Source organism: Nothoprocta perdicaria, unplaced genomic scaffold, assembly GCF_003342845.1.
Source record: "Nothoprocta perdicaria isolate Ctin4 unplaced genomic scaffold, notPer1 scaffold_43, whole genome shotgun sequence".
Lineage (NCBI taxonomy): Eukaryota > Metazoa > Chordata > Aves > Tinamiformes > Tinamidae > Nothoprocta > Nothoprocta perdicaria.
The window spans coordinates 2,330,210-2,348,699 of NW_020455677.1; the positions used below are offsets into that span (position 1 = coordinate 2,330,210).

Here is an 18,490-nt window from a genome sequence, read left to right on the forward strand (position 1 = left end):
AAACCTCGTATTTATTTTATATATATATATTAAAAACTATAATAACTATATATAAACTATATATTTATAAAACTATATTAACTATTTATATATGTGTATAYATGTATAGCTACATAGTTACTTCCTACGAAGTATATTTGGGAAGCTCACTACCCCCTTCGTTCCAACAAGCAACCCACTTCAGTTTTATACACAGGTTAAAGTAGCACAGAGGGTAGCGTAGCAAGTAGCATAGAACCAACGGATGARCAAAACAGCCAGGCCTGCTATGATATGAAACGAAACATTTGAATCAAGGATATCTAAAGTGTGGGGATAATCATCATGATAGGAACTCCGGCAAATATTTTTCTTTCAAATACATTTCTATTGTAAAAAAGTGCTAAAATCATGTCACCGATCACAGATACACTTGGCTTGAACATTTTGAGGGTAAGAACACCATCAATTTATCATTTTGACTGCTGAAACAGTTTTCAAGTTGTTTTAAAGCTAATATTATATTTTCAACAGACACATACTAAATTCTGAGACTTTAAAATTAAATTTACAAAGTAATTGAATTCAGCACTAAGATTTTTCACCTGACATTAAAGAGAACACTTTGCATGAGGTATAAAATATTAGAAGAACAGTATGAAAACTAAGTTACAGTACTGGAGAGAACTTGATGCTATCCCTGTATTTTGTTAAATGATTTTTAACTCCAACTATGTTTGTAGAACAAGACCAGACAGGAACTGAAAGTCCAGCAGCAGAATTTTAGCATCTAAGACACTAAGAGAAGAGAAGTAGGTAACAAAGAGGAGCCTCAGGAGGTTTCACAAAGGGAAGTGCAGGGTCCTTCCTGTGGGGAGGAATAACCCATGCACAGGCTGAGCCATTGCCAGCTCCTGCTGAGCAGGACCTGGGGATGACGAAGAGCCAGCACGGTGCCCTTGGGGCCAGAAGACCAATGGTACCTTGGGTCTCCTTGGAAGAGCCCTGGCAGCAGGCTAAACRAGGCAAGCCTGTCGCTCCCCTCAGCCCAGGGGAGGCTGCATGTGGAGTCCCCTTTCCAGTTCTGGGCTCACCTATACATAGGAGACAAGTGAATCCAGCAGAAGCGGCTAAGTTGAGTACAGGACTGGAGGATCTCTCATGTGAGGAAAGGCTGAAAGAGCTGGGATTGCTCAGTCTGTAGAAGAGAGGCGGGATGTTGGAGGAAAAGTCTTCTTTACTATGAGGGTAACTGAGCACTGGAACAGGTTAGCTGGAAAGGTTGTGGAATCTCCTTCCTTGGAGAGGTCACCTGGACACCATCCTGGACAACATGCTCCAGGTGACCCTGCTTGAGGGCAGGACTGGACTAGTAACTTCCAGAGGTTCCTAACTGTTCCGTCACGTTGTGAAGGAACTTCCAACCACTTTGACTGAAGGAAAAACACACCCGTCCTGGGAACAACTTACTTCTTAGCATGAGCCAGTGCAATGCAATTCATGACTAGCGAGGGAGATAAATCAATTGATTTTGCGATGTCTTCCACCATGCCTTCAAGTGCCTGTAGGTTCTTCACATCTCCCTTCATTGCCAGAGCCTGAGAAAGCCTCGAAGTAGCTATTCTGGAAGGCAGCAGGCTGCTGTCAAGCATTCCTTTTAAAACAGCCATGGCATCTAGTAAAGAGGAGAAAAGAGGAGAAAAGGAATTCAGAGTTTATTTCAGATGCTGATCTCACTGCTGATACTATTCCCCTTTAATTGCTATGCAAAAACATATATAGAAAATAATTTATTAGGTCAAGTTTTGCTCCAAAATTGTTATAGTGAATTTTAACAGATATGTATACATAAATAAAACTTTCTAACAGCAATTTAGGATAAAAACATTTAATACTCGCTCACTTAAGAGTATTAATAGACATTCAAGAGGTAATTATTTTATTTTAATGTGCAGTTCAAGGCAAGCAGCTATATTACAAATGCCCTCATGTCCATAGYTACAGCCATAATATTTTCAGTCTGTTTTTCATCAAAACAATCACAAATTTTCTTTATTGGACACCAGAGACATTATGTATTTGACAATAAGTATCTTGTTTAATGCTTAACTCATTGTTAAAATGCTGAAGCCTAATATTCAGATTTGTCACCTTAAATGTTCAGAAGTTTATTTACCAACACTTAAATTTTCAATAAAACCACATAATGCATATGTGGTACACATGTCTCCATATAAAAGTAAGAATAAGCAAGTTAAAAACTGGACAATTATTACAGAAACATTTTTAAAAGGTGGCAATTGCCTATTTTTAAACCACAGAATAATTTGCTTGCCACCAGCTCCCCAAATCTGATGCAGAACAGTCACTCTCGTTCCTCTCACAAGGATTCTTGTCAGGTGACATTATACGTGAGCAAACACACATGCATAAAGGCAGGCCCCTCTGGTAAAAACCTCTCACTCCTTCCCAGCACAGGCAGGATTAATCACAGATAATAATTATAATACCAAGGGATAACACTTCCAACATAATATACACCCACTTGAGCTCCACAGCATTAACATTCAAATTCAATATGCGGGTACTAAAGAAACCAAGTATTACCTTGTACAGGAGAAAGAGGCAAAGAAAAAATATCCTGTATACCCAATCTCCACAGCAAATTGCCTCTTTGCCCTCATTTTTTGCTTTATTATTTAGGGGAAGGAAAAAAAAAAAAAAAAGGAAGAAAAAAATAAAAGGCAAGTTTCCCAGAACCTAATAAAGCAAACTTAAACACAGGCTAAATTCAAATTCACTCCTGGTCATGATCAGAGACCTCCCTTCASACAACGTGACCAGCTTTCCCTGTAATGAAGGACAGAGTCAGGAGTTGGATGCATGCAGCACTACTGCACGAGATTACCCATAGGCAGCGTATTAGATACTCTGCCGGTATCTTCATTTTCTTATTTAAAAAGACCAAAAAACACTCATTACTTCTAGGGCAGGTTCATAACTTCATCCCATTATATTTCAACAGCTAAGGGCAGGTACCTACGAGCTTGTGAAAACCTAACATTTTTTCCTTCTTAAAAGGCTTACCTATAATGCCTGCAAATTCCAAACCATAAAACTCAAGCTTTCACTCTTCACATAATCTTCTTTTAACTGAGTTCTTGCTACAAGGTATTATATGAGTTCTTTTGAGGATACAGTTACATAAGGAACTACATAAAAATGTGTGTAGCAAGCTACACAGCAAAGAAGGGCRGCAAACTGTGTGAGGATGTGGTAAAGCAAGCAAGTTTCACAGAAGTGAGAGCCTGTGCGATGTGTCTGCCATCACAGCAGGCAGGCCCAACAGGCAGCATCACTGTTAAGGTTACAAGAGAAAAACAAAAGCAAAAAAAGAAGTTTTCCTTAAAATTTTTTGGATAAAATTTTCTGAGCATCACTTATCATCTATGGTTGAGATATATAGTGGYTTTCCACACACATTTTCAGGGTATCATTTACAAAAAGAGAAGCAGCCTCTTGAATATGAAAATAGAAGCAAAGATCATTGTGGGTATTCAATTAAATTATCAATTAATTCATTTTCTCTTATGAAAGAGAAGTCTCCTCAATGCCAAAGCACAAACACAGAAGAAAGTAAGAGCAAAACTCCATGTAATTGCTGTCACTTCTCGGGAAACTTGGTCTTGTGCAAGAAGAAACATTTTTAGCGTAGCCCCTGGACAGGGTTGAGGTAGGCTGRCATCCAGGATGGTGGCTAAAAGGGGTCATAGATAGGGATTGTCTAAATACAGAAATATCAGTGATGTTATGAAGAGAAAATTTAGTTGTAATATTTGGAAAGAATTCACATTTTAGTGACATACTGGACAGAGGAAAAAGCAGAAGGTTGATTAGAATAGAATCAAACAGGACTGTCAGGTAGAGGACTTGAAAGCTGCAAAACCTGAGGACTTGACAGCAACAAGAGAAGCAACTGCATTCACCACGAATACTTCAGTCTACCTCAGTTCCAGTACCTGGAAGTGACATCAGACTGGAGACTGAACGGGGAAGGAATTTGAAAGACAAGTTTACCGGCTGCAGAAAAGAATGCAAGTGAGAAGACGTACCCAAATGCTCGTCAGAGTATTTTAATGTAGCTGATATTACATGGGAATACGCTATCATAGCTGCACAGGAATAAATTAAAATTAATTAATAGCAAGATCAAAAATGATTTTTCCCTGTCTTCTCTTCTGAAGGYAAGACCTAATTCAGTTCAGTGAGTTTTATTCAGATGTAGCTCCTTTAACTTTTAAAGAAATTGCTGGAAATGTGCATCAACACTCTTGTACTTGTATTTGTACAGAGATCAAAGTCACAGTGCTCCAGGTGAAAATATGTGCTCACAGGTTTCCTCTTGCAAGAGTTCCACAGAAGAATTGAAGCAGGAGGTAACATGTAGTACTACAGAACTAAAGACTTAGTAGTGCAAAACAACCACTGCTGAGAACTGAAGTAGCACAGCAACAAAGTTTAGACACCATCTTGTTCTTCCCTCACACGCTGTTCACCTGCCATTAGTATCATTATGACTGTAGTTAAAAAAAGGCAAAATGAATTTCATWTTGTTACTGTTGGTATCGAGAACTATTAAAAAGTATTTGATTAAGTTTTTAAATCAATATTATAATCATTTAGCGCACAACCCTGCACATTTAACACTTAATTTAACTTATCTGGTATCTCACACAACCACCACAATATGCAAGAAACAACTGCTGGGAATTGTTTCAGATGCTCTAAAGTATGTTAATTTCCAAAGCAAAATGACTTGTGCTGTGAATTTTAACGCACTTGAAAGCCTGTACTTTCTCTCGTTCTGGAGCACAAATTTTGCATGTCTGAAGAGCTGTGATTCATCTTAAGAAAACCCATCTTGTGTTAAATGGAATGGAAACTGGACTAAGTGGTCAAATGACAAGTACATTCATATTCAAGCTGTATTATAAATGCATGTACAGTAATTTACGTCTCTCAGCTACCACAAAAGGCTCTTGATAAGCAGGTAATTTGCTAAATGGACTCCTTTATCCAAGTATTCGAAGGGCGTTACAAGAAAAATCTGCAGAGGCATTAATGTGACGTAAAGGTCAAGCATTGTGACATACCTTTCAAATAATCCCGCCTAACTTGCGATATGATGAGGAGGCTGCTGGCAGCACTGTTCAGTGTGAAGCCCTTGATGTGGGTCTCAGCACTAAAAGAAGCAGACATTTAGAAAGGAATTACTGACATGCTTCTGATACGATAATAAATGGTTGAGCACCAAGGTGAAATTATAAAAACTACTGTTCGTATGTTAAAAATATTGCTGCAAAATATCGACCTGGAGACAGCTTTTGTGTTATCCTGTCAATGGTTATAGAAGGATAATTTTTTTTTGCATTCTGACAGATGACAAAGTTGGAAGTGAGCAACAAAAGAAACAAAGTACAAGATTTTTTTTAAACAATCGGTTCAGATTCTTGAATGCTGACATATTAGATGACTAAAATAACTGCATGCCCTGCATTGTTCTGCTGTATCCGAAGCTGGATACTTTTTCTTCTTTTTTCAATAGTCACCATAATTATAAAATGTAAAACTATTCTTTCAGCAATAAAAAAATGAAACATTTATTTTCAGCACTGTATATTTTAAACATAAACTAAAGCATATTATGAACTAACACCGTATCATTTGGTTGATTAATTTTCAAAATTTCTGTCATCTAGATGTATACAGTTTTTAAAGAGAACATACTACATTTGCTGCCTTAGCCAYGTTAAAATCGTATTTCACTTATCAATTCTCCATCTCCTACAATACAAAACTTGGCCTATCTATAGTAAGGAGAACGTGTACGTTAATAACACCATTAGAGCTTTTCAGGAACCGTGACTACAGAAATTAGTCAAAGGAGAGTAACCAGCAATCACGTTTATTTTTTACTACAGAAGGTTCCAGTTCCTACATGACACAGAGCCACGTTTTTAATACAGCAGGATAACTTTACAAATGTTCATTTCTAGATTACAAAATCGCTCCCCAGAAAAGCAGGGCATTGCCATTTACCATATCAGCAATCAAGATAAACCTCACTGATCATCTTGTGGCAAACAACTGAGCAGCCTACCTACTTGAACTCGCATGCTGAGCGGATTGGGAGGTAAGCAGGGTCATYGCTAAATTATTCTCCTCAATCCCAAGAAAATCCTTCCCATAGCACACAATATGACTATCCTCTCAGTCACTTTCAGCCTCCAGGGCTCACATATGCAGTCACTGGACTCAGGATTTTCTTACTCTCCCAACCAATCCTCTTAATCCCTGCCTAAGCACCCACTGCTCAGTTCCGCCTTTTTTTTCCTTTGTCCCATCTGTCAAAGCCCTTAAGTCAACAATTCATGCATGAGACTGTAAATTACATATAACAAAGGATTTACTTTCTCCAATCTTCCAATCTTCAGTGTGATTAAATAGATGTTAGCTACTATTACAGAACTAATCCATCATTCCAATACTCCTAAATTTCTATTTAAAAGTTCTTGGACTAAATGCAGTAAATATTCCCTAAAACTAACTAGAATCCCGAGCCAACCAGACAGGGGCTCACCAACAGATCAGCAACCTGCTAGGGCTTTTTTTTCCCCCAATACTGAATAGGAGTGCAATTTCCATCTACAACAAAATCACTTTCTCATTAACGTTTCTCAGTTCTGATAACAGAAACCAGGTTTTAAAATAATGTAACCTTTTTTTGAAGGCAAAAATTACTTATTTTGTTGCCTATACTAATACGCATTCTGCTAATAAAACACCTTCAGGCTCTCCGAGTGGTATTTAAATTTCAAGTTTGCCTTCAAACAGAGTACAAAGAAAATGATGTTAGCTTACACAAATGAAGGTAGTTTTCATATATTTTATGAAAATATTGGGAGTTGCACAAGTTTCAGGCCACTGCACACATTTAGGCTTTGCAGGARTTATCTCTTTGTAATGTGAGGTTGGTAAAATTGTCAAGCATGCAGAAATATGTATGAAATGCACAGATTTGCTTTTCCTCACCTGTATGTACACACACAATCACTTTACATAAAGTGAATAATTTAAAAGTTTTTTTCCAAAATGCTTAACGTAAGCATGACTTACAAGAAAACAGAGACACAAATAAACACCACAAACACTATCTATATTAAGAATGCTCTGTCTTCTCTTTACAGGTGAAATCAAACTGCTGCAGGCTTCTCAGAATGTTATTATTTGGCATTTCTATGCTATATGATTGAATATGAGTGTTTTGAAAAGCACAAAGATTCTACTACAGTTGGCTCTGACTAGTGATCTAGAAAATTGTCATTCTCCCCAAATATCTTGACATTTCTTAGTATATTTCCAGTCCTTAAAAACACGCTCAAACTTCATTTAGTCTTCAGATCTCCCCATTTCACTTTGCATGAGGATATTCCAAAACATTTTTCTTATCATCTGTAATGAGAATTGTGATCAAAATACTGGAAACAAACTACCACCTTCTCTTTACTTTTGCTAACTGCAAATTGCTGCTGCTAACACCTGTGATATTTTGCATGTCTTCCTTCCAGGAGTGTTGGAGCTGATGGGCATGGAAACATTCAGTGCATGCACAAGCCTTGGATAGAGAGTTTGAAGCCTCTTTGAAGAGCTTTCCCCTTTCTTACCAAAATGCCTAGCTCCCAGTCACGGTCCATTTGCCTTTCAAGGGACTAGGACTTACCTGAAATTGATCCAGTAATTACTACACAAAATAAATAATAACTAAAATAACAACAACTAAAAATCCAAAATGAAAGAAAAGCCTTACGTGYGTTTCACTTTCATGGCTTCTTCAATAAGACCCTGTGACAATAGTGCTTTTATTAATAGGATGTAAGCATGACGGCTAAGCGCATTCTTCTCTTTCATTTCCTGGAAAATACTGTAGGCCTCTAAAAAAATAGAAAAAAAAAAGGGAAGAGCCCAAATAAAGTGTCAGGTTGTAATGATTTTAAACATAAAAAAGCTACTTTTTTTTTTTCTCTCATCGAAAAGCTCCATCTTAATCTATTTGTCCTCRTGTTACATCTTTGTGCCCAACGTTGCTGTTCACACAGCTTGTTCAGAGTTGTTTATTCATAACAACTAACACCCTTCTCCACAGRACAAACTGTGCTGCTGCTGCTTTCCTATATGTAGCTGTTTCTTAAATATTCACGCAACTGGTTAGAAGGGGAAGACTCAGGATTTTTAAAGCAGCACCTAATTCTGGGGTATATAGTTACAGTGTCTAGCGCATGATCACAACAGCATTTAACAAATAATATAGGAGGTGATTCCAATATGGGGAGATCAAATTATTTGGCTACGACAAGATTTATACAAAACATACAATTTACAAATATACAGATATTTAACAAGTAAACTACGCTGCATTTGTTTGACTGATTAACAGTTTTATTTCATGCATTCACAATAACTGTCAGTGTATGAAAAGATGTTACCAAAAAGGAGAAAAAATGATAACTACACTTTTCAGTCATTTATTTTTCTGAAACAAGATTATGCAGCTATAAACATGCAGCTAAAACTGCTATCTAGGCAGTATGGAATGCTAGAAAGCTGTGCTGAGAACCTCAAATGATCTTTAACAACTAAAGCTATTTAATTGTTTCATGTAAGAAAAGTCAAAAAATAACTAGCTTGCTAATTCAGCTTTAAATCACAAAAAATCTTGAAAATAACTTTTCAGAAATACTTTGAGTGGCACAACAACTTTAACAGCTATGGGAGAAGTTTCTTTTTCTTATCTTTTGCCACCAAAAATGAAAACAAATGATCTTACTCTATCACAAGAAGGATGATACTGACATCATTGACTACAGCGTGCTGTTAAGATTTAAGTTGACATTTTCAAAATCAAAATTGTTGGTATTCCTTTTAGTTGAACTTCTTAAATTAAATAGAATCTATTAAAAATTTCCAAAAAATGTAGACAAAAAAAAGAACTACATATGAAATTCATTGTTTACAACAAAATTTCTCAAGTTAGTATTAAGAGTTAACACTGCCACCCAAACGCTGCTAGGGACACTTTAAGTCACACGAAATATATATGAACATAAAAGAACAGGAATGCCACAATAAAAACTAAATCCATCTCGATGTATCACTGAGTTTCATGCACACGTGAGAGGCACAGAGAGAAACCATGCTGAGTGTTTGACACTACAGCAGCGTTGGCGCTGTCAAAGTCAGTGATTGAGCTTCTCTGCCCATCGCAGTGCGCTGCCCAGGTAAGAGCAGCAGCATCTGTAAAGGTGTGCTCAGAACTAAATTAAAAACTACTTTTTTTCTTCTGAAAACTGAAGTGTCCGTAGATGAGCAATCATATTCAGGAAATCCTTATGTCTGCCATAATACGGCTCTCAAACACAATCCACACAGAATATAGGTTTGCACTCCTTATATATAGGATATGCACCAGTTTATACTTCTCAGGAGCACTCTTGCAACTGTAGCACCAGTGCCATCTCACCACCAACTGAAGTTAACTGTATGAATGACTAATGAATACTCTTCTTTGAAACTCAAACCTTATAAATCTGTGGGTAAAAAGCTGTAAAATCTGTTGATGACACTTGGAGAAGAAAATAACTTGGATATTTGTATTTATAAATCTAAAAAGATCACTTAGAAACACCAAAACACCAGCACTTCAAATTAAATTGTAAACATTTTAGCATTGGTACTTCTCATATCAAATTACTCAAGCAAAACATTGCCACCTAACATCATCAGGTATCCTTACAAAAATTCAAGCAGACTAACTTACTAGCATCAGTTGGCAACCTGCTGCTGTGTACCTCATCATTTACTATGCTGCTCTGCTACCTAACTGCTGCTCTGTACCTAACCACACGTAATGCCGAGAGGAAAAACAGAAATCCCAGAACTCCCGTTTACCTGTTGCATTATTTCTCTTGCAAAGCGTCCTTATATTTCTTTCTTCCAAATTAGCAGCACTTGAACTCAGAGAACCTTCTTGTCTAGGCTTTAAAACAAGAGGTTAGTTTGTGAGGCTGTTTGTTAACACCTTCCAAAGGCAGAAACACATGCAAAAGTACTGCTGGCACAGCACAACGTGCCAATCAAGTTAAACTCAAATTACCTTAGGCACCTCAAATGGGACAGCCTGACCATTTTTCTCAAGTATATTAGCCATTAAGATTAATGTTTTCTCACGAGGAACAACATTTTCCTCTTGAATTTTAGTCCAAATAGCTTCAGCCCTTTCCCAGTCACCATTGTTGTCTGAAAAAGAGATTCAAGTCTTCAAACCAAAGCACATTTGCAGTATATGCGCTTATCCAGAGATTCAGAAACGGTATCTTTGTAAATACTTCATCAATTAATTACGCAGTTCTTTTTCATATGTGAATCAACCCGAAATGTTCCCGTTTCATTTTTAACGTATAGAAAATATCAAAAGACRCAGATGCATAAAGAAAAAACAAATTTTTTTCCAAGTAAACAGGAATTTCTCTAAAATATTGCAATTTTCCTCCAGTCTCAAAAATGTAACAAAATTACTATCAGACTCAGGCCAATTCATCAGATCTCAACAAGAACAAAGCTGTACAAAACTGCAAACAAAGGAGTTGGATGTCCTGGGAAAGAAAAATCCTCCCTCATATTAAACTTGCTCACTTCAGCTTTGTAGAAAAGGTGGTAAACTCAGTGACTTGAGCCAAAAAGATGATTGGCTTTAAGAAATGAATGATAGAGATTACTTTTTTTTATGGACAGATTATTATGGCAGTTTAAAGAGAGACAGAGAAGGGATTAGGGTTTTTCCTGTGTTTGTCCCGTTATTTGGCACTCAGGATGCCAGATTTAGAGTTCTGTGCCCAGTTTTGGGTTTGACAAACCAGATGCTGCCAGCTCGGCCAAATTCAGTCATCAAAATATTTCAGTAGTTTTCAAGCAAATATAGTAAAACTTGACGGAGATGCATTTTGTACGACTTAGAAAGAACATGCTAACAGGGAATTCAATTTCCTTCAACCTCCTTTCTTTACAATCAATGATTATAAAGAAAACTGAGTTGGACTCTTCTTGGGGATGCACAGCAATGGAGAAGAAGTTACAGTTAAAAAATTTACCTAGGGAATTTCTGAGGCTGGTCTAACTCCGGAATGGGTCATTCAGGGAGGCCAACTTTGCCCCTTGGACAGGCTCAAAATTTGGCTAGACAAGGCTATGATCTCATCTATCTATCAAGTTGTTCTAGCTCAAAGCTTGAGTTTAGCCTAGACAAACTTCTGAGGTTCTCTCTAAGACAAATTTTTATGTGATTCTATCTAAAAGAATGTTTTGTTTTTACCCCTTTGGATCACAGCTTGGACTCACTGTAGATTTTTATTTCATTATACTTAAAATAGATCTAAAGTTCTGGTTGAGGCACACGCTGACAACTCTTACACACTTCTGCACGGGGCAGCTTTGACAGATGATCTAAAATGGTTGAAAGCAGGAATGTGCATGGTTTTTGTCTTTCATGGTGACAGAAAGCCACAAACGTTTTCCACCTCTTTGAGTAGATGAAATTGGTTGTGTCTTTTCTTGCTGACTGAAGAATTTGTGTGACAGGATTTGATAAACTGTATCTTCTTAGATTCTCTTCCCAGCAGACAGACTGTCAGACTGAGTCACTGCTGGAGGGGAACGGGCTGCTTGGGAAGAGATAGGAGGACTCCCTCCTGTTGAGACAAGATTGTTTTTCAGGCCCAGTTACTTTATGATGGGGAATCAGTATGTGGAAAACCAGAATTGGGTGAGGCTACAGTTTGGTTTTGAAACTTTGTTAGGCTGCTCAAAAAGTAAGAAGTTCTCATAGGATCCCCAGACTTCTCTCTCCTTCTCTCTTGCCTTTTTTTTTTTTTTTTTTTTTTTTTTTTGGAAACATTCATCTCTTCAGTTTGTGATAAATCCAAGGGGGAAACCCTTCTTGATATATGAAAACAGAGCCTCTAATAGTATTAATCTAGAAAAATGTCATTCTAGTTTAATTAACCAAGAATATACACAAGGAAAAGCCTGAAGTTCTTTCAAACTCTGCTGTGATTTTTTTTCCTTGAACAAGTAAATCAAATTACTAATTCTTTTCCTTAATAATTCTTTTCCTACACTTCATGTAATTATTCTGAAGTTCACAGCAATCTAACGCTAGTTTGTTATGATGTATGATACAGTGAAACACAATGAAAAACAGGAAAAAAAAAGCTTTCGGTCAAAAAAACTTTTTCTCCGGTTTTGTGTTGGTTAGGTAGATAGAAAAAAAAATTCACCTTTCAAAATCATATCTAATTACAGCATGTTCCAAATTGAAACAAATATAAACAAATCAAATTAGAACATAACACAGTATGAAAGACTTGTACTGTGTAAGTCCTGTGATGCTGCTGTGTTTAGCTCTGCAGATACAGAACTTGGCTCAGAACATTCCCACCTAAGAAGCATCAAAATGTGTCCACACTAATTCCACATCAGGTTGTCTCTTCTCCAATTCAGGGTTATTTCCAATTTCCAGCTATAACAAAACAAAACAATTCCACGTGGACCACAACAAGATGAGGTGCTAACTTACCACACAACTGAAGCAGATAGTAGTACATTTCATCTCTATCACACTCAAACAGATTTTGAGTTAATTCTACCAAGTTTTCCAAAATCTCCATCTTTGAAAAGAAACAAGAAAGAATATTTGTAACACTCAGTCAACACAATTATCTCTCTAGTTACACACACTTATATGCATACACATATGCATGTACTTATATGCATGATCTTTTATGTACATTCAACTAATATAATATTTATTTTTAAATATACACCAGTGTTTACAATAAGTTCACAACAGTGTGCCACATGTCCTTTCACAAACAAATACAAACAAAAAAGTTATTCTTGGAATATAGTTCCAATTACGAAGACACGAGGAGTCGTGTACCTGATTAGATGAGATGCACTTCTTAGCAAACCACTGCAACCTCCCCGAGTGTGCTCTCAAGCCTGGAGTCTGCAAAATAACATTTCCAGAAGAAAATGAAAGAAAAACTTCAATTAGAACATTCTCAACAAATGTAAATATAACTGTTTGCAGTCAAAACGACAGTACACATTTTTCTTTAATATAAATGAGACTGTAAGTTCATAAACCACCAAGTTAAGTTCCACTTAACTCTCAAGTTAAGAGAGATTTAAAATTGTGACCATACTTTATTCAAGACACTACTTGAACATTGTTTGCTACAATTAAAAGTCTTGGTTTAAAAAGTTTCAGATAAAAACTAATTTATCCCACTACTGCAGTAGCAGAATATTTCTATTACCCATGCAAACCATACCTGACACTCATGGTAAAGAATTATACCAACTGTTTGAAAACTGTCTTCACAAGAGAAGGTTCGTATTTAAGAAAACTCAGTAACCGAAAAAAAATCTGCTTCACATCTTAATAGCAAGACCAGCATTTTGTACTCTGCTAACATTAGTAGTTCTCTTGCAGATATTAAGATCTAAAAACACTGTTATTTTTTGATTTTGACTTCTWGCTACTCTTCAGTAAGAAAAAGAAAATTGAGTTACAGAGCAGTAACTGCACTGTAGCCAACTGCCACTGCTAAGTGTACTAACTGCCAAGTTAGTTCCAGAGAAGGGCAGAGGCTTGCTCTGAGCACATCCACAAAGAAAATGACATAATAGGCTAATACATTAATATGCACACATATAACGTATGCTCTATGTAATATATGCTGTAGATGTTTGTCATTAACCTTCCCTGGTTAGATGAGCCTTTGCTCATCCATTCCTTTGGGTGAACTAGAGCCACACGATACATAATTCTCTGAAAAGTTTCAAATCTTTGAAGCTTCACCTTGTATGAGAGACCATCACAAATACATCAGTCTGTCCACTCTCAACAGCAGCATACCTTAAAGTAAGTTTAAGAAAATCTAAAATTCTTAAAGATAAATATTACAGGTGTTCCACTGCCTAAGTCAACAGCATTTTTAAAAATTACAGAAACAGAGTTGTGTGCAAACCTCTTTTCCCCCACTTCCATACAGCACYCAAATTTACTTTCTTTCTCTGTTCCGGTCTCTTTTTTCAGCACCTGGATCACTCATGGAAGAGAGGACTCTGCTTTCAGCTCAGAGGTCTAGAATCRCATTAATGCAGCAAAAAGTGATACCAAGAAAGCACCCGCTCATCCCGCTCCAGAAGCGGGCTAACTCCTCTGACTCTTGAAGGGCTTTAGCTGTTCAGACAGAAACCTCTTCTGTTATCAAGTTAGGTGCAATTTCTACAATTCAAACATTAATTTTGAAAAGAAGAAGAAAAAAAGGCAGTTTGAACAAAAGCTGTGAAAATACTGAATCTCTGTTCCAAAACAGTGCAAATAATTACCATTGAAGAACTAATGTATCTTCTGGCTTTTTGACACAAACGAATAATATACTTTTCCCTGTCACCTCCTCAAACACCTCAATTTGTAAAAGCGTAATTTTGTAAATCTTCTGTAATTACCAATTAGCTCTTCCTGAGAGATAATTCAACTTACACCAGGAAACCAGCACGTAAAGATTCAGTTCAAAATACTTAAGTTAGCTAGAGATGGAGGAAACAAAGTTTYGTCAAGTAAATATCAGGGCCTATCATTGTCACCGTCACTCATCCGAACCAGTTTATGCAGTCATGGAAAGGAGTTTAAAACAAAGCAAACAAGCAAGTTCCCCCTCAAACCCCAGGACACGAATTCCCCARCCCAGGATCTGAACTTGAATTTCACTCTACTGGAAAAATAGTTGTCAAACTAGGAGTTATAGAAAAATACTGGCTTCTCAGGTATTCAAAATTGGCATAAAATTAAACCTATAYGGAAGAACAAATAAATAAACCAACATCTGCAAAGTAAAATTGTGTTTATCTCTGTTATTCAGGTTTACAGGTAACTGTTCAGTGCTTTTTAAGATCTACTGAGCCATTACATATATAATATGCTGAAAATGGAGTCAAGAATTAACATCTTACACAACAGGCTCTTGAAAATGAAAAAGAAAATAGTATGTTGCTTGCATTTGTAGCTAATCCTCTTTGGGACATGGCAAAATTCACATGCGGAATTCACTTACAACTTCCAATATCATCGCTGATCCGAATGCCAATGAACTCCACAGCTCCAAAGCTACAAACTTTTTATAGTAAATCCTTTCCTGTTCAGAAATGATTGATGCGTCTGTCAGCACACGGACAGCTGAGTTATACAACAGATATCCTTGTGTTTCATTTTGAAATTGAGAAGTGTTTTYACATACTGCAGGTCTCAATCATCAAAAGAACATCTAGGTCAGATTAACTAAATCTCCAGGGCTTGCCTGATAGTCCATATTTGTAGCTTATCCCTTACCATCTTAGGGAATTTTAAACATTGCATTTAGCAGGAAGCTGACTTTCTACAATATAGCAGGCTAAAAGAGAGAACAAAAAACGCAAGGACTACAGAAAATTGTGGTAAAAACTTGTTACTCTAATTACTCTTCCCAATTCTTATTTAAAATACTGCTCTTATCTGTTTCAATGAATAGAGCTGTATTTTTGAGTTTATTAATATTTTTATTATATTTTGTCTTTTTCTGCATTTTAAAGAAATTCACTACTTTACAGTATAAAACTACTGAGAGTCTCAAACAGATCATACAGTGTTCAAACTAAACCTGCATTTTTTTTTCCCTTAATTTTCTGGGAATATAAAGCAGCTGCATGGTACCAGACCAAAGGCTCAYGTAGCTTTCTCTCCTTTTCCTAAACAGTGACCCAAAGCAGATGTCTTCAGGAGAACCTCAAATGAAAGCAACCCCGTGCCTTGCTTCCCTTTAGTGCTCTTCCATTCCCCAGCTATTTGTGGTTCAGRGGTTCACACTGTTTCTAACAAAGGATTCCTCTCCCTTGTTTTCCTCTCTCCTTGTTCCTGAGTTTTTCTGGTCGCCTGTGGAACCCACMACCCTTTAAGCAAAGCCTTTCACTCCTCAACTACTCTGGATTAAATCAAATTCCCACTGAAAACACCCGATGGGTTCTCACCTTTTCCAGAAAAGGTCATTTCAGCTGGGCCATTGAAGGGCTCACCAGAAATTCTCTTCTGCACTAACACTTCTATTCGAGATCTTTTCTACATTACTCAGTTGAAAGAAACAGACTATGCAGTGAAATAACGGCCTGTCAGAAAGAATTTTATTCAGCGGTTTCCAGATATCTAAATTCTATCACAGAAACAATTTTTTTTTAAACACTAGTGTTTTGTTATCACTACAGCTAGTGAATCAGTTCATCAAGCAGTTTGCAGAAGAAATTTAGAGAAAATATTTTCTTAATTCTCTCCAGTCTCTTAAAGCAGAGGGACTTCCAGAAAATCAGATGTTGAGAGTGCTCCCAGGATGGGGACACTTCTGCTATAGCTGGCTTTGGAGGCACAATTATTTGGAAGCCAGACTTGTTTTTTTCTCTCTCCCAAAGACTTTTTTTTTTTTTTTTTTGGACATACATATGGGAATGTGATAATGATTACTGTGTTGTTTTTACCATCCAGCATTGCACCTCCACAAAACTACTGCTTCCGATGTTTGGCTCAATCTCAACTGGTCAGCAAAATAAGTGTTACTCACCCTAGCCACCTCCCTGACAATTTATTCTAGTGTTTTACAATGATGGATAACATAGTAATTCATGTTTAGTCTTATTTTCTTCCCAACAAACTCCATATAACTCCCTTTTAAGGGAAATAGTTCTATTCAACTAAGAATATTCAAAAGAAACAACCTAATTTTACAAACTCCATCAGCAAGGCACTTTCTGACAGCATTTTTTGGACAGACAAATCCATTCATCTCTCTCTTTGCAGCTGAATAATCCAGTAATAGTAAGAGACAGCTAATGCTGCTAAGGAAGAAGGAAGTTTCACAGTGAGTCACATCACAGCCGGCACAGACTTATGTTCCCAGTTCCAGAACCAGCTACCGAGAGCTAAATGCCAAAGCAAAGCCTTGCAAGGAAACTTGTTCCTCTTCCAGACAGCCAGCCTTAAATAGACAGCTATAAGAAYGGATGTATGTCATTCCTAACAGCTCTCTTCAACATGAGCATCCCTGAAAATAACAGAGGATGGCAAGTTCTTAATTTAGATTTTTTTTCCCTTGATTCCACTGAAGTTTCTATAAATTCCATGAAGTTTCAATGAAACTAGAAATATTGTGYACAGCAACACATTTGAACAGAGTTTATTTTAAACGGAATGCTAATAACTTAACATTTGCTTGACTCTATGCTACCTCTCGGCCAAATTCCTCACTTTTACAAACCAGCAAATAMACAGGAAAAGGCTTTAAAACATCAGCCTTACTGATGACAAGCGAGCCTGACGACTTTTTATGAATCTTTGGAGTACTCCAAATCTAACAACAAGACTGCTAAAAGAAACTATCAAGTGCAATACTACTCTACAAATACATTAAAGAGTAAGAGAAGTAACTGTGCTCAAAGAAAAGGTGAAGTCAAAAATACGCAAAAACCCCATTCAAAAAACAGAATTCATGAAGGTTGTTTAAGGCTCCAAAATGTGTTCTTGGTATTCCAGTGTGGATTTATGTTTTAGGTTGCATGACGAAACCTAAAAGCATTATGAACTCAGTATTATCTTCTCTCTCTCACAAAAATTCCCTGGAGGTAAGGAAAGGATGGATAGCTCTTACCATGACCCCATCTTCCACACACATTACCCCTCTCTTCTTCTGAAGAACATTGTTCAATAGTCATCTGCCTTGGTTTTTCTATCAGGAGCAAAGACTTAAAATTCACTAAAAATCACTTGAAACAAATTAATCTACTTTAAAACAAACAATCATCTCCTGTCCTCCCCCTCCAAAAAACTCCCCCAAGAACTTCTAAACAACCTGCACTAACCCAACACACACGTATTTACCTAATGCACACATACATGCCGGAACCAAACCAAAATACAATAGCTGTATCAGAGTCCAGTTTCACAGGGAGAAGTAATACTTTTATTAGACTAATGGGACTCACTAATAAGAAAAAAATAATCTTTTCTTGTAATTATAGGGCTTGTGTGCCTAAAAGCTTTTCATCCCTTCCCCTCCTTCCCAGCTGTATATAGTTACTCTAATAAAAGCTATTACATCTCTGTATAAACTACTCCTCAGTCTCAGACCCCCGTATCTATAGCTACCTTTCTATTACRATTTGCATTAAGCTTTCAGAACCATTTAAATTTTGTTCTAATCATCTCTCCTCTCAACTGCGCCAAAAACTCTTTGTAGCTCAATCATTAAACCACACATTTAAAATCTAAATCCTGCTGCTCCAAATCAAGAAAGCATCTTCTTCCAATAGT

General features: G+C 36.9%; 1 protein-coding gene across 1 annotated transcript in view; it reads right to left on the reverse strand.

The window, feature by feature from the left end:
- LRPPRC (leucine rich pentatricopeptide repeat containing) overlaps nt 1-18,490 on the reverse strand; it is a 77,541-nt gene that overhangs the window by 9,438 nt on the left and 49,613 nt on the right. The window contains exons 26-32 of the mRNA XM_026046232.1: nt 13,031-13,099; nt 12,668-12,758; nt 10,190-10,332; nt 9,985-10,072; nt 7,847-7,970; nt 5,133-5,221; nt 1,450-1,654 (exon numbers count right to left, since the gene is read on the reverse strand). Of these exons, the coding sequence (XP_025902017.1) occupies nt 1,450-1,654; nt 5,133-5,221; nt 7,847-7,970; nt 9,985-10,072; nt 10,190-10,332; nt 12,668-12,758; nt 13,031-13,099 (809 nt within the window). The remainder of the gene's footprint in view (nt 1-1,449; nt 1,655-5,132; nt 5,222-7,846; nt 7,971-9,984; nt 10,073-10,189; nt 10,333-12,667; nt 12,759-13,030; nt 13,100-18,490) is intronic.